The sequence below is a fragment of the Rhamphochromis sp. 'chilingali' genome (genome assembly GCF_963969265.1).
Source record: "Rhamphochromis sp. 'chilingali' genome assembly, chromosome: 21".
NCBI classification, from domain to species: domain Eukaryota; kingdom Metazoa; phylum Chordata; class Actinopteri; order Cichliformes; family Cichlidae; genus Rhamphochromis; species Rhamphochromis sp. 'chilingali'.
The window spans coordinates 2,489,452-2,505,226 of NC_137949.1; the positions used below are offsets into that span (position 1 = coordinate 2,489,452).

Sequence of the window (15,775 nt, forward strand, 5' to 3'; positions counted from 1 at the left end):
AATTTTAAATATGTTTATATTGTCTATCCTGTAAAATAGTCAGATATCTATTCATATTAATGTACAGAATTCACCTGCTTGCTGCTACTACTGCACATTCACCCAGTGTATATACTATATATATATATATATATATATATATATATATATATATATATATATATATATATATGTACCCGAGCTTGAAGGATAAACCGCCCGCAGGGGCGTGCTGGGTGTTTTTTTTTTTATATATATATATATATGGTAAATGGTAAATGGCCTGCATTTGTATAGCGCTTTTCTAGTCCCTAAGGACCCCAAAGCGCTTCACACTACATTCAGTCATTCACCCATTCACACACACATTCACACACTGGTGATGGCAGCTACATTGTAGCCACAGCCGCCCTGGGGCGCACTGACAGAGGCGAGGCTGCCGGACACTGGCGCCACCGGGCCCTCTGACCACCACCAGTAGGCAAACACGGGGTTAGTATCTTGCCCAAGGATATTTGGCATGCAGCCCTGGGATCGAACCACCGACCTTCTGATTAGTGGCTGACCTGCTCTGCCACCTGAGCTACAGCTACCCCACATATATATAATGTTCTTCCTCTACACCCCCCCCCCCCCCCCCAATTTTTGCACATGTCGCGAGGAGCGTGTCAGGCTACATTTCACTGTGTGTTATACTTGTATAACTATGCATGTGACAAATAATAAAGAACCTTGAAGGACCTTGAACCTTGAAGAACCTTGGTGACATGCTCAAAACAGTAGTCCTTTGCAAAGTCTCCCATTTCTTGACATGCACATTGTGGCCCATTATCAGTGATCAATACTTCAGGTATGCCATGGCGTGCAAATATTGACTTTAAATGCACAATCACATTGGCTGAACGAGTTGGACTGAGTTGAGCAATCTCGACATATCTCGAGAAGTAATCCACTACTAACAGATAGTTTTTGTCTTTTAGTGTGAACAGATCAGCTCCTAAGTTCTGCCATGGCCTCTCAGGTAAACGTGTGGGCATAAGAGGTTCCCTCACATTAACTCTCTCCTGAATGCACAGCCTGCACTTAAGGACAAGTTCACTGATCTGATTACTCAAGCCTGGCCACCACACTGCTTGTCGCGCACGTTCTCTACACTTGACTACTCCTTGGTGTCCCTCGTGTATTTTGTCCAGAACTGCGTTTCGCATGTTTGCAGGTATGACCAACTTTGTACCTCTCAGTAGTAGTCCATTGTGTACACTCAAAACTGCTCTTTCAGACCAGTAGTGCTTTACCACTCCCTGCAGCTGGTTCCTGTCCGGCCAGCCCTCTGCACAGTACTTCATGACTTGCGAACAGACGCTGTCAGACTGCAGCTGCTCACGGAGATCTGAAAGGTATTTGCTGCTAGTAGGAAGGCCCTCCAGCACTGTGTCAACGTAGATATCAGTGTCCTCCATAAGGTCATTGTCTCTGGGAATCACGTTGCCTGCCAATGGCAACCGTGACAGCGTGTCAGCTGTGGTGAGGCTTTTGCCTGGAATGTGCATTATAGTGTAAGAATACCTCATCAGGCGCATGCGGAATCTCTGTATCCGCGGTGGAAGCAAATCCAGGGCTTGTCCTCCGAGTAGGCTCACTAGTGGCTTATGGTCGGTCTCAAGCTCAAAGTGTAGCCCTAGAATAAAGTCACTGAATCTTTCACAGGCCCAGGTGAGCACTAGCGCTTCTTTTTCCAGCTGAGCGTAGCGCTGCTCTGTGGCTGTCAATGATCGCGAGGCATACGCGACAGGTGACCACACATCATTGTCTTTCTGTAGTAAGACTGCCCCCAACCCATATGAAGAGGCATCTGCTGAGATCTTCTGGGGTTTGTTTGGGTTGTAGAGCTGTAGCACTGGTGCAGATGACAGTTCTTGTTTTAAACTGTTAAAGGCGTTTTGTTGCTCATGCCCCCAGTACCACATGTTTTTATTTGAAAGCAAGTCTCTCAGTGGTTTGTCTTTCTCAGAAAGGTTTGGGATGAATTTCCCCAGCTGGTTCACCATTCCTAAGAAGCTCCTAAGCTCACTCACAGTGCTTGGCTCTTTCATCTTCTGCACCGCGCTAGTTTTGTCAGGGTCAGGGCTCATGCCTTCAGATGACACAATTAATCCTAAGAATTTCACTGCTCTTCTGCCAAACTCACATTTTGACATGTTCAGGGTGACGCCTGCCTTCTCTGCACGGTCGAGGACAGCGTGGAGTCTCATGTCGTGCTCCTCTCTCGTAGATCCCCAGACCAGGATGTCGTCCATGTGGCATACGACTCCCGCGAGGCCGGCTGTCACTTCTGTCACCATCATGTTTTGGAAATGCTCTGGTGCACTGGAAATACCAAATGGCAGACGGTTGAAATGGTACCTCCCAAATGGCGTAATAAACGTGGTGAGGAGAGCAGATTCTTTGGATAGCGGTATTTGCCAAAAGCCCATGTTAGCATCGAGCTTGGAGAAATACTGCGCCCCTGTGAGCATGCCTAGTGTTTGGTCGACAGAGGGAAGGATATATCTTTCGCGGCACACCGACCCATTTAAAGGTGTCATGTCCACACAGATGCGGACTGTCTCTTTGTCCTTTTTAGGGGCTACGACCATGCCGCAACACCAGTCTGTGGGCCCCTCCACACGACTGATCACCCCCAACTGTTCCATCCTCTGTAGCTCTGCTTTGACTTTGCCCAGTAGTGGGAGCGGAACACGCCTGGGCACTTTCAGTGAATAAGGTTTAGCGTCGGGCTTCAGCTTAATCGTGTACGGTTTTTGAACAAGCCCGAGCCCATCCCATAGCTTCGGGTACGCTTTCTTCACTGTCTCAAGGTCAACATTGTCCATTCGGGCAATTAATTTCAGTCTCACAGAAGCTGTCCTGCTTAAGAGAGCTACACGCAGGTTTCTGACTACGTAGATCGTCTCTGCAGTGCTCCTGTCACTGTAGGAAATGTCCTCCTTTGTGGACCCGAGCACGGTCAGTGCTGCACCTCCTGGTCCATACAGTGGCTTTTCAGCTTTTTGCAGGTGCTCATTTGGCTGCTTAATGTCTTTGAATGTCTCTTCTGAGATAGCTGTGACATCTGCCCCCGAGTCTAATTTGAAGGTCATGCTTTTGCCTCTCACGCAGATGTTAGCAAGCCACGGGTCTTCTCCTGAATCCAGTTCACCCAGGAAGAATCCATCTGCACAGTCTGCCACCTCATGCACAGCTGTAGACCTACAAACTCTCCCGTAGTGTCCACGTTTCCCGCAGTTGTGGCATTCTGCATTTTTAGCTGGGCACTGTGCTGCTGGGTGCATCTGTGTTTTTCCACATTTAAAACACGTTTTATTCTCTTGTTTTGTTATTTGTGGTTTTCGTGGCTTGAACTGCATTTGATCTCTGCTTCTGAATTTATTGGGCTGTGACTTTCTGACATGCACGGCATCCATGGCTGTTTTGCCTGTGCTGCTTTCGCCTCTGAGGTCAGTTTGCTGTCTTTTTATTTCCTCAGATTGTCTCGCCATTGTGATAGCTTTGGTTAGCGTCAAATCTTTGTTGAGCTGCATTCTCTCCGACAGTGATGAATCTTTAAGACCCACAACGAGCCTATCCCTCAAAAGTTCATCGTGGAGTTCACCATATTCACAGTTTTCAGCGAGAGCATATAGAGCTGTTATGAAGGAGTCAACTGTTTCCGCTGGCTGTTGTACTCGCTTATTAAACTTTGCTCTTTCATAAATCACATTCTTTCTGGGGACAAAATGTCTCTCAAATGCGTTTCTGACCGCATCGTACTGCTGGCGCTGCCCGTCTGTTAGGTCGAGTCCCCTTAGCACGTCATCAGCCTCGTCTCCCATGCAGTATACTAATGTGTTCACTTGGTTAGCATCAGTTGAACCATTCAGATTACTTGCCATTCTGAAACGCTCGAAACGTCTGATCCACTTCTCCCATTCTTGGGGCTTTGCGAAGTCGAACGGTTCCGGTGGCTTGATGGTGAAAGTAGCCGCTGGTGGAGCTGCCGTAACCGGGCCAGGAGTCGCCGGTAACGCCGCTGCTTGCTCTGTCATTTTCGTCACTAGCCGTTCGCCAAGCTGACGGTTATTTTTTCCACTGTCTCTCTTCGCCGCCTAGAGCGAGTGCACTTCTGACACCATGTTGAGTTGGGCTCTTTTAATAAACTCCTCGTTTAGGCGATAACGTGGAACACCACCATCTTTATTTCCAGCTTACTCTATATCCCTTACATAGCCTCACTTCCTGTCTAGAAGGGTAAGTACTGCCGCCTAGTGGCACATGATATACCTCACTATAGATTACACCACAGTGGGGATGAGGAATGTAGGACCCAAAACGCAGGACTCAGCGATGCCACAGTGCACTTTATTTACAGTGAATTGACAGGTCAGTCCAACAGTTACTCAGATGTAAATTGCCAATGGTGCTCATCCCTTGCTCCCAGTGCGTCCCGTGCTGTAGCCCCCTTAGTTTGTGTGCTCCCCAACTCGCTTCTTCGCTCGACTTTCCTGGAGGAAGAAGGAAAAACCACAATTAACCACACACTAGTCGACTCCCCGGTCCACACGCCTCGCACAGACTATACCGGTCAAGAGTAATAATCCCACGTCGACTGTCGCCGCGAGTCCAGGTTAAATACCTCTTCCTAGCCGGGAGGGATGATTACCACCAGCTGGTCAGGTAATCAGCTGCAACAGCAAAGAGGGACTCCCGATGACGACAGTCGCCCGGACACGCCTCTCCCACGACGCGCGCTTCCGTCAACAGCCCCGAGGATGGGGAGAGATAGAGAGATGCAGACACATGCATTCTACATACAAACGTGGACAGAACAGTAGACGACACCGACCCCAAATAATAGTCGTAATAATAATAATAACAACAACAACAACAACAATAATACCACTGCTCACGGACTCCTGAGTCCTCCAGAGCCGGGTCCGTGACAGAAACTGTTTTTTCAGAAAATATTATTTTGAATACACTGTTTTTAATGTTTTACGTGATTCCACGTTTTTTTAATCTAAATATAATTTTTTATCTCTGTGAAGGTTCTCAGTCATCCAGGTCATCGTAGTCAAAGGAGCTTGGAAAGAAAAGCGTCTGGACTTCTTTAAGTTGCTTGAAGACGTTTCACCTCTCATCCGAGAAGCTTCTTCAATTCTAAGGTCAAATGGTGGAGAGTCCCAGATATAAACCTAGTGGGAGTTTCCCTCCACAGAGGGAATTTTTTTATCCAATAAAAAGAGGTTTCAATCAATTTTTGTAATGTAGAGAATATCCATGTCCAATTGTAATTTACTGTAAACATTAGGATGAGGGTTTTGTGTTATGGCCCCCAGGGTAAGATTAGAATTAGGATGGGGGAGGGGGTATGGTTAGGGTTAGGGGGTTTAGATGGGGGAGCTCAAGTTTGGAGGTTGGCCACCGAAGGTGGCCAAACTCCATGCACAGACCACACCTGTTCCCATCCTGGGCCCCCACGTCACTCACGGATTGCTCTCCAGGAGGGAAGTGTCCTCTCTTATCCCAAATAAAGGGGTTTGAAAGTGGGCTTAAAGAACCCAGAGGTTAAGTTTAGGGCCGGAAGACAGGGGATGAAGTTAGGGCCCAATGTTCAATCAGGGCTCTAGGCGGTTAGGTTTAGGTTCCCTGCATGGGGTTAAAAGAGGTTAAGGTTAGGGAAGGCTTCAGGCCCAGGAGTTTATAATGGGATGGCCATAAAAGGGCCTATACAAATAAAAAATGAAGAAACAAGGAGAAAAGTAAAGAGGAGGGGAAAATTCCCTTAAATGGAGTTACAGCACCCTCTAGTGGGTTATATTGGGGCTAAACTCTCACAAAATGGCATCTGAAGCCTCCCTCAAGCACAGAAGTACATAAAATCAGTCACTCAAATTGGTTTCATGGAGATGCTTCATTAACATGATCATTCCAATGATCCAACATGTGCTCTGCAGTCTTGTCCGTCCAGCGAAGATTGTCCGATTCTGTGCTGAACTTATCAGCAGGTAGAGCAGGCATGTGCTCCTTTAAACCTGCAATAAAATTGTTTATGTGTAATAATGTGTCTTGTTCTGTTTTGGGAAGGGCAGAAGAAAAGTTAATCACTGGAATATAAATGTCAGCTTGGGGGAATTTTTCTTGTGCCGACCTCAGCGTTCTTCTCAGCTCCCTTATTGGTACATTTTTATCCCTCTGACACCTGTTATTCAGGCTGAAGGAGAGAACCAGCTTCTCCACCGATGTGTCACTGTCTGCTTTATCCACAAGGATCTCTGCATGGCCCCATTCTGTCAATTTGGACTCCCTCCGCAACATAAGGAGGAATCAAGCCCACATTGGTGTCTCCAATGATCACCGATGCTTCCTTTGTGTGCAGTCTCCACTCTCTGAGCTTTTTCTTTGTGCTTGGATGTCTCGTCGGGGTGCATACCTGTTGTTCAACTGAAGCTGTGTTGGTCTTCTTGGGGGTGGATTCCCCCTGTATGAGGTCCATCGCCTCCATGTTCTGTTGTAGCTGAATGGCGGGAGAAGATTTCCCCTCAGAAGAAGCCCCATGAAGTGCTGTAAGGATTCTCCTCACCGTTTTGGGTGCAGTGTTAGCTGTGGGTGGAGCATGAAAGGAACGATGGAAGGAAGACATAATAATAATCCATTTTATTTGAAAGCGCCTTTCATCTCTCACAGACAATGTAAAAAAAAAAAAAAAAAAAGAAAGCGCCTTTCAGAACACTCAAGGACACTGTACATGGCAGAATAATAAAAACAGAATAATGTATTCATATAATGAATACATATCCATCTGCTGGTGTTTTTCTGTTATGAGTAATGTGCAGTTTACATCATATACAAAAAACACCAATAGAGGATAGGCAAAAGGCAATCGATCAAAGCTCAGTAAAGTGAAAGGTGATCAATGTACTACAAAAAGAGAAGAAAGTGATTTTTGAGCACCTTTCATGTCTATACCAGTTGGTGGCGCTAATGCACCACTTTGTGGTTTGCCAGCCACCAAAATTCAAGAAGAAGAAGTAATCACGTGATTATGTTTTTTTAATCTGCCTTTCCAGATCCCGAGGGTTATGTTTTTGTTTTAAAGTCGTTCAAAGGTTTGTCCTTTCGTTTGAGATTTTAATGTGTATTTCCAATTTGCCTGTCTAGTTATTTTTATTATTTGTTTTTAGTTTAATGAGGAGATGTTAACTCGCGCATTTATATTATCTGGGAAACCGCTGTGTGCTTTATTTGACATAAAAGAATGTGAAGTTCCGACGACGTACTGAGTCCTCTGTGTGAACAACTATCATTACAGTCATCTCCCTGCAGTCGTCGAGCGGTCTCGATACCTCGATAGCTGCCATGGCCGATGTAAGTATGAGACGTCTGTCATTCTTCTTGAGTTCCCGTCTCCAAAATGGAGAAGCAGGAAAAAACGTATTGCTGATAATTCCTATTAAAAAAGGGACACGTGAAGTAGTGTTCGAGATTTAAAAGCGCTCTCAAAAGTAAGCACTTATTTACTTGTTTATTTTATTTTGATCTCTTTATTCTTGGGGGTGTCGGAGATTAATGAAGCGGCTTCATGTGCCCTTATCATGATGTCGAGGCGACCACTGCGGAGTGTATTTCGGTTTGTTGCGCTGCCTCCGGAGCTGGGTGGAAAGCATAAGTGTACGATTGTTTGTTTTTTAATTGACGTTCCAGCACAGAAACTCGGAGACGTGCAGATATACAGAGAAAGAGAGATGTTGGAAGAGTTTTTTTTAAAAAAACAAGAAAAACTCTTCCGGCTTCCGGTTTTGACCTCTTCTCTTCCTGTATCAGCGCTTATGTGGCGATTATCTGAGCGGCGACGCCTATCGTTCAGGAGAATATGCAGTGCTGCCATAAGAGCGGGTATTAATACAAGGCAGTTTCGCAGTGCTGAAATATGCAAGTCCGTACTTCGCAAGTTCACATGCAAGTCTGGATTTCGCAAGACCCGGGAGGAAGCTAGACCAGGAAGAAAACGCAAATTTTATTTCAAAATATTATACATGTATGCACAGTGTTGGGAAGGTTACGTTTAAAATGTATTCCATTACAGAATACATGCCCCAAAATGTATTCTGTAACGTATTCCGTTACGTTACTCAATGACAGTAACGTATTCTGAATACTTTGGATTACTTAATATATTATCATGATTTTTACAACAACGTGAATGTACTATTGCTGTGTGATTTATTACTATTACTGAAGGTCCGCGACTCTGAACTGTAGTAAAGGGACCTCTGACTAATACGACGGGGTCCCTGTCGGCTCGTAGCCGAAAAATAGCTTTACTTTGTTGGGGGGGTCAACTTTGCTAGTGAGAGACAGAGAGAGGCGTTGAAAGGCTGCTCCAACGGAACTTATTGTTTTTGGAGGAAAACATGAACACGGTGTACAGTCGAGTCTTAATAGCTTACTTACAACTGGGCTCGTCAGGCACTCTTCTTGGCTGCAGTGGTTATTATTATATTTACATGCTTCCAGCTCCCGTTTCTGCTCGATGACTGCTCGTACCTTTCCACTCCCCTTTTTCTCCCTCCTCGCGCTCACAGACACATAACGTGTCGCAGTCCATTCTCCCTGCAGCACGGACTACACTGCCCATGATGCTACATTCTTTAGAGCTATGCTTGTAGCATTCTGCCTGTTAGCTTAGCACAACAACAACAACGAAAAGGCGCTCTCTCACCCAGGAAACACAGTCGCAGAGAGAGAGAGAGAGCGTCGCCCTGTAACCATGGCAACCGTAACGCTGCCGCCTGGAACAACAGAACGTAGCTATCAAACAAAACCCAAACAGTCATGACCCGCGACAATATGAAACAGGAAAGTACCGCAGTGTAATCCATTTATTTCAACAAAGTAACTGTATTCTGAATACCACCTTTTTAAACGGTAACTGTAACGGAATACAGTTACTCCCAACACTGTGTATGCACAGCTCACGCTGCTTATTGAACAGAAACAAACGTGTCCGATGTCAGAATGCTTTTATTTTTATTTTAGTAGACACTCAAAAGTTAAAATAGACAGCTAGTGTTTGGAAGAGAATTGAAAAAATATATTAAAAAAAACAAAACATAATTTGATCATCACTGGTGCAGTCTTCAGGATCTTCACGTATCAACATGCTGTTTCTGCTCCCAGTGGGATTAAAATATTTATAATGTTAGATTTAATTCAGAGTCAGCTGTTAAAATAAAAACAGCACATTTTCACATCCAGGGATAAGGACTGGTGAAATATTCAGTTCAGTACACTGACAGCTCTCCAAGTAAGACTTTGAAATAAAACGACCCAGTTATGAAGATTAATTTATATTCTCGGCCAAACCGATTTGCTCAGGAACAAATAAAACACTGTAATAAGTTTTGGAAATGATGTGCGTCCTCACCAGCTGTAGTGAACCTTGACTTCAGCTGGTGAGGACGAAAATGAAATGACAGATGAAAATGTCAGAGCAAAAATGACATTTGGAAAAATGTCAGAGCACTTTTGCAAATAGGTGATGTCTTGATAAATCGAGCAATATTTGAAGTTTACGCATCTACATCCTGAAAATATTGTAAGAGTTAATTTTGTTCCACAGAAATGGTAACATCTCAAACGTTACGTACACTTCTAGCAACTTTCCTCCACCATTGCTGCTTCTAAGTTTCGAACAAACAGAATTCTGGGATACTTGGCTTCACCAAGTCCAGATAAGTCACCGGACACATGAGTGACCAGGCTGCAGTGTACGCGCTGTAATGCTCGCTTTGCTCACTGCTGCACCCATGGTTCGCAGAAACTTCTTTTATACCAGTCAGTACTGTGCAGGAAGCCACTGCAGTATTCTAGACGATAGGCGTCGCCGCCCAGACAGTATCACCAGATAAGGTGGTCAAGACTTTGTCAAGTGTGCTTTTTTTCCCCCACAGACTCAAGTTTTCAATCTCCCTCTGTATATCTGTGTGTCTCTGCAGTGGCCTCACCGCCAAGATACAAATATTGAAAGGTCATAATCAGCTGATGCCCCGCAAAAATTGTGTCACAGCTGACATCAAAATCACAGTGCGACACCAGCGATGTGTCGACTATAATAGCACTGTCACACAGACTAGCTGTAACACATACTTGTTGTACGCTGCCTCCATCTGACAACAGAGCTCACTGCAGCCAGCTGGGCCGTCCCTGGAGTGGAGCGGACAGCAAACGTGCTCCCTCTACTGGACGATGAAGTATGGTTTGTTAGCTCTGACCAACTATCTAACCTTTTTTTTTTTTTTTATGTAAAATTATTTGCAGGATTTGAAGAGATATCTTTACAAACAGTTGCAAAGGTGCGTATCATTAAAGTAACAAAATCTTCAATGTTACAGTCGACACTATCAGGATGTTCAGTGTTTAATGAGGAAGTTTTGTTGTTTGTCTCCTTCAGCATTGAAGGTCTTCATGCTATTGTGGTCACTGATAGGGATGGTGTCCCGGTTATTAAAGGTAAGAAACATTCTGAATGGCTGGTTATTGCTGGTCTCACTGCTGTCGTGTGGAAAACTGTAAAATCCATGAGAGCAAAAGTAACAGAAGAGAAACTTGGTAGTAGAATTAAAGTGTGTTTGAATAGAGCCTAAAACCAGTTTCCACATTGGCCCTGATAGGAGTAGCTGCTCCTGAAGGTGGAAGTCAGCCAGGCGGGAAGTCCACGAGCTATCAGTTAGTCTGTGAATCGCTCAGACTCACATACTATTGCACAGAACATCAGAGCAGAGAGCACACTTGACTTACTTTGTTTGGCATAAGATGTTTTTTCTTTAAAAAAAAAAGGATTTTTGTATTTTACTAAATATATTAATGTTTCAAATCTTTTCAAATTTGAATTTCCAAGAAATGTTATATATTAATTTAGAGAAAAATGTAACCAGTTGCTCTTTAGTGGAGAAAAAAGCAAATAAGTTGCATCATAAATATAGTGAATTATGCAGGTTTGGGCAGTATTTGAAATAGGGCTGCCACGATTACGTCGACTATCAAAATCGTCGACGACTGATTTAATAGTCGACGCCTCGTTTGAAGCTTTGTAAGATCACAACAGACGCAGGAATAAGTAGTAGGATTTAAGAGTGTAATAACGGACTGAAACAGAAGATGGCAGCACTGCATGTACAAGGATGCCAGCTGCCGTTAAACCCCGAAGAAGAAGAAGCTGTGTCCCAGCATTCATAGCGCGGCCCTGCTCAGTTTCCAACAATGGCGGCAGCTAGTTAGTTTTAATGTTACTCTTATTATTCTTTCTGGGTCACAAAATAAACGTTTAACATATTTTCAGGCGAGAATGTAGCTGTGTAAACCTCAAATATCTGCTCAGTTTATCAGGACACCACATATTTTCAAAAGCGCTCCGACGTTTTCGGGGACGTCTGTTACCCACTAGCTCGATAGCTAGCCGGGGGCTAGGTCACTAGAGCCGTGAGAACACCGGACTCCCGGCAAATCGTTTTCAAACCCACCGCCGTCTTTCGCTACTCAGGTTAAACATGATATATGAGTCACTTAGATAACTTAAAAATGTTGTTGTTTGGCTTTTTTCAGTGTTTTATTTGTTCCTGAGTAAATCGGTTTGGCAGATGGCTGAGTTTATTAAACTCAACTGAAACAATCTGCAAATTTCATTAAAATTTAATAAAGTATCATCTTGTCTTTATTTTTAGTTAGCGCATACCTTAAACACTTAAAGCTGTAAGCTAATGATAGTTATATAAGAGCAGATGCTGCTGGTGCAATAAGCTGTAGTTTTACGTTGAATGGATGATGATCTGATTAGTCGACTAATCGCAAAAATAATCGCCGAATAGTCGACTATCAAAATAATCGTTTGTGGCAGCCCTAATTTGAAACAAATGTCAGCAGACATTCCTTATGTGGAGAGTGTTTTATCCCTACATCCCTGACATCGTTGCTGTATCCTTGCAGTTGCCAACGACAATGCCCCAGTTCATGCTTTGAGACCTGGCTTCCTGTCTACGTTTGCTCTGGCCACTGATCAGGGCAGCAAACTGGGCCTTTCTAAGAACAAGAGCATCATCTGCTATTATAACGCCTACCAGGTCAGACCCCTTCTTTCCACCAATCAGTAGTTTGGTATATTTGTCATACCATAATCTAGCTCCAAAAATGTCATATATTCTATATTTGTTACACAGAAAGCGAAATATTTCAAGCCTTTATTTTATTTTTCACTATTGTTAAATTATTATATTAAGTTATTGCTATAATGAAAGCAAACAGCATATTCATTTATACGCACAGTACCTGTTTTAGGGTCCTTTGCCCCAAATTACTGCATCAGTGTGGCATACAAGCATAAGGTCAGGTTGTTTTGATGATGGTCTTCAGCTCTTCTGCATATCAGAAGTGAAGGGGCTAAAATTTTAGATATGAATTTCAAGCCCTGACATCTACCCAAGTTTAATGTCATTATTTCAGTTTGTTCTAAGGTCAGGATGAGTATGGATTGACCAACTCAGGTTTGGTAAAGTATATCTAGTTTATTTAACTTTTTTTTTTATATAACATGTAATGTTTCTGGATTGAACAGATTGTGCAGTTCAATCGGCTACCACTGGTCATCAGCTTCATTGCCGGCAACACTGCCAACACAGGTAAAGTTTGAGCCAGCGATCAGCAGAGTGTCATGCCATTTAGATGTCATATGAAGAGTCAGTAGTTGTCAATATAAAATCAGCATTACAAGTGAAATTTAACCAAATCACAGGATCTTTGATTCTATTTAGACTCAGACTGTCAGAAATATTATAATTCTGATCATTTATCAGGACATACCCATATTTTTTCATATATATATATATATATATATATATATATATATATATATATATATATATATATATATATATATATATATATATATATATATATATATATATATATATTTATTTATTTATTAGGGGTGCACCGATACTTGTACCGATATTGAACCGTTCGATACAGTGCTTTCGGTTCGGTACGCATATGTATCGAACAATACAACATTTTTAATTTATTTTATCAACTTTTCTTCTGACGATGCTGTCTGTTGAAAGCTCAGTGGATCTGCGTTCGACTACTCCGCCTAGGCTGCACTGTCGAGCGCAGATCCACTGAGCGCAGCGCAAGCTAGCAAGACAGAAGCTAATCTCGTTGCAACATGGCAAATTGAACCTCCCCCACCCTCATTCAGATCTGGCCTTTGGAACTATTTTGGTTTTCATGTGACGTATGACCCTGAAGGTAAGCGAGTCATAGACTAAAGTAAAACAGTATGTTGGATCTGCCATGCAATGCTCAATTACATGGGTGGGAGCTAGTGCGTTAGCGCAGTTAGCTCGTTAAGGTGTTGACGCCGTCCAGCCCCACGCACGGGGCGATCCGCGGTAGCTCGTTAACGGAGATTTGCCGTGTTGTGGCCTTAACGTCATTTCAGATTTACACTGACAGCACTAGTGGGAACACAACGAATATGACTGCACATTTACTCCGACATCATCCTAGTGCAAAGACAAGTGGAAGCAGACAAAAACAACAAGCACCATGCTACAAACTTTAGCCGAGTCATTTAGACAGCCGTTAGCACAGGATTCTCCTTATGGGGACCTGATATGTTTAATATGCTGCTGAGAATATAGCCCAGAAGAAGCTATAGTATAGCTTTTATTTTGGAAAGAGACATTTCTCTGTAATAAACTCTCTTTTCCAAAGATGAGTGATTCCTCAGATTTATTTTTTTATTACTTTGTTGTTTCAGCAACATTAAATTTAAAAACTGTACTTATGAGTTAAAATATATATTTATAATTTTAATAAATGACAAATTAAAAAAGCATGAAAAAAATTTTTTGTATCGAAAAAATATCAAACCGTGACACCAAAGTATCGAACCGAACCGTGAATTTTGTGTATCGTTGCACCCCTAATATATATATCTATGTATATATGTGTGTGTGTGTGTGTGTGTGTGTGTGTGTATATACTGCACAGTTACAGCGGTCAGCTGCGTAGAAAAAGATCCTGGTGTAGAAAGTAATATTAAATAAATTCTAACAACAGCTGATCAAGCTTAAACGTGCTGCTGTTGTTCAGGCGCTGGTTTCCTCTTTCTGGTGCAAAGTGGGCCAAAAACAAAGAAGAGAGGCGGACTCGCGACAGAAAAGCCGATCAGCTGATCATTGATCAGTTTCACGATTGAAGTAGCAGCAGGAGAGAGAGAGAGAGGCAATCGCTCCATATATCGGTTGTTAAGCTTAACGCTGGAATGCTTTACAAACATTCAGAGATGAACTTACACACTTGCTTTACTTCTCTCTGGGATAACTTCCTCGGAGATGAAATGCTGGTTTGGTAGCGAGGCTACAAATACACACAGCCGCTCTATCACGTGAGCACACTGCTGCGATGTGCTACGGTTATGAGCCGAGTTACGCCGTGTCGCCAGTTTTGTGAGGTGCTTTTTTGATATTTAATGGATCGGATTACATTTTTTATTTTTTTTATTTCTCTCACACACACACACACACACACACACACACACACACACAGTACCTGAGGATAAACTACAGAAAAACATGAAGATTTGGGAAGTGGTGTAGTAGTTAGTAGATGCCCAATGAGCAAATGTGACCGAAATGATGGCGTTTGAGATGCTGTGACAGACGTGACACTTGCAAGATTATCTGTGAAGAGAACGGGCCTGGTGGTAGGGTTGGGCAATGTGTAAACATTTTCCAACTGACAATCGTCAATCCAAATATTGACGGTGGGCGATATATTCACGCATGCGCAGACTTTTTGATGGGCGGAGCAATGTAATCATGCACGAACTGATTTGCGCGTTTACAACACAGAAGTCCAAACATGGACAAAGTAATTTCCCCCCAAAATTAGGGCTGCCAGCTTTAATGTGGTCATCGCGATTAACACGATTAAAATTTAAACGCGCTCAACCCGTCTGGAGCGCAGAATGAACAAACGTTGGACAAACTGCAGACGTAGCATTTGGGCGCACTCTGAGGAATGATAATAAACCTCATAAATATTATGTGTCTGTACTCACTGTGTGTTGTGAGTTCTTCTCCTCACATGTATGTCATATTTGTTGAGTAACAGTACAACACTGTCCTTGTGTGTCCTCAGGTCTGATAATGAGCCTGGAGAAAGAGCTGGCTTCACTAATAGAGGAGCTGAGGCAGGTGGTGGAAGTGACTTAAAGCTGTGACATATCAGCTGCACAGTCACATGATCTGCATCACATCCTGCTCACTTTCATGCTCTCAGTGCTTCTGCATTCATGTCTTTAACAGATCTGACTAAATATAAGACCTGTGCATATCTTGCTGTGTTTTCTGTACACCTTTGTGCCATTAATGGATATTTCTTGTAGAATTTCTTGTCTGATTAAATCTGTAATTATAAGCATTTAAAAATGTTGTTTTTGGTTGGATGGGGGAATTGCAAATAAAAAATAATACAACTGAGGTTAAATTTTACTTGTATTTTATTTTATTAATTATTGGAATTTAACTTTTTTTTTCTTTTCTTTTTTTTGGGAGGGTCTTGCTTTAAGCATTTCATCATATTAGTCATGTACTGCTGTAACAGTGCTGTATGTATGAAGGGAAAATGATTCCGAGAATATTTAGATGTGATTTATATAATTTGAAAATGTAAATATGGTATTTAAAAAATATTAACC

The 15,775-nt window shown here is 42.8% G+C and overlaps 1 protein-coding gene across 1 annotated transcript; it reads left to right on the forward strand.

The window, feature by feature from the left end:
- The first annotated feature begins 7,025 nt into the window (after positions 1 to 7,025).
- On the forward strand, positions 7,026 to 15,569 carry lamtor3 (late endosomal/lysosomal adaptor, MAPK and MTOR activator 3). The gene is made up of 7 exons (XM_080871528.1): positions 7,026 to 7,124; positions 7,328 to 7,383; positions 10,336 to 10,370; positions 10,469 to 10,527; positions 12,001 to 12,134; positions 12,626 to 12,689; positions 15,217 to 15,569. Exons 2-7 carry the CDS (start codon positions 7,375 to 7,377, stop codon positions 15,288 to 15,290), a joined length of 375 nt encoding a protein of 124 aa, XP_080727654.1. The 5' UTR covers positions 7,026 to 7,124; positions 7,328 to 7,374; the 3' UTR covers positions 15,291 to 15,569.
- Positions 15,570 to 15,775: the final 206 nt, after the last annotated feature.

Coding starts and splice junctions, on each gene's coding strand:
- lamtor3 (XM_080871528.1), top strand. Junction 10,371..10,468: donor CTTTACAAACAGTTGCAAAG/GTGCGTATCATT, acceptor TGTCTCCTTCAG/CATTGAAGGTCTTCATGCTA. Junction 12,690..15,216: donor CGGCAACACTGCCAACACAG/GTAAAGTTTGAG, acceptor GTGTGTCCTCAG/GTCTGATAATGAGCCTGGAG.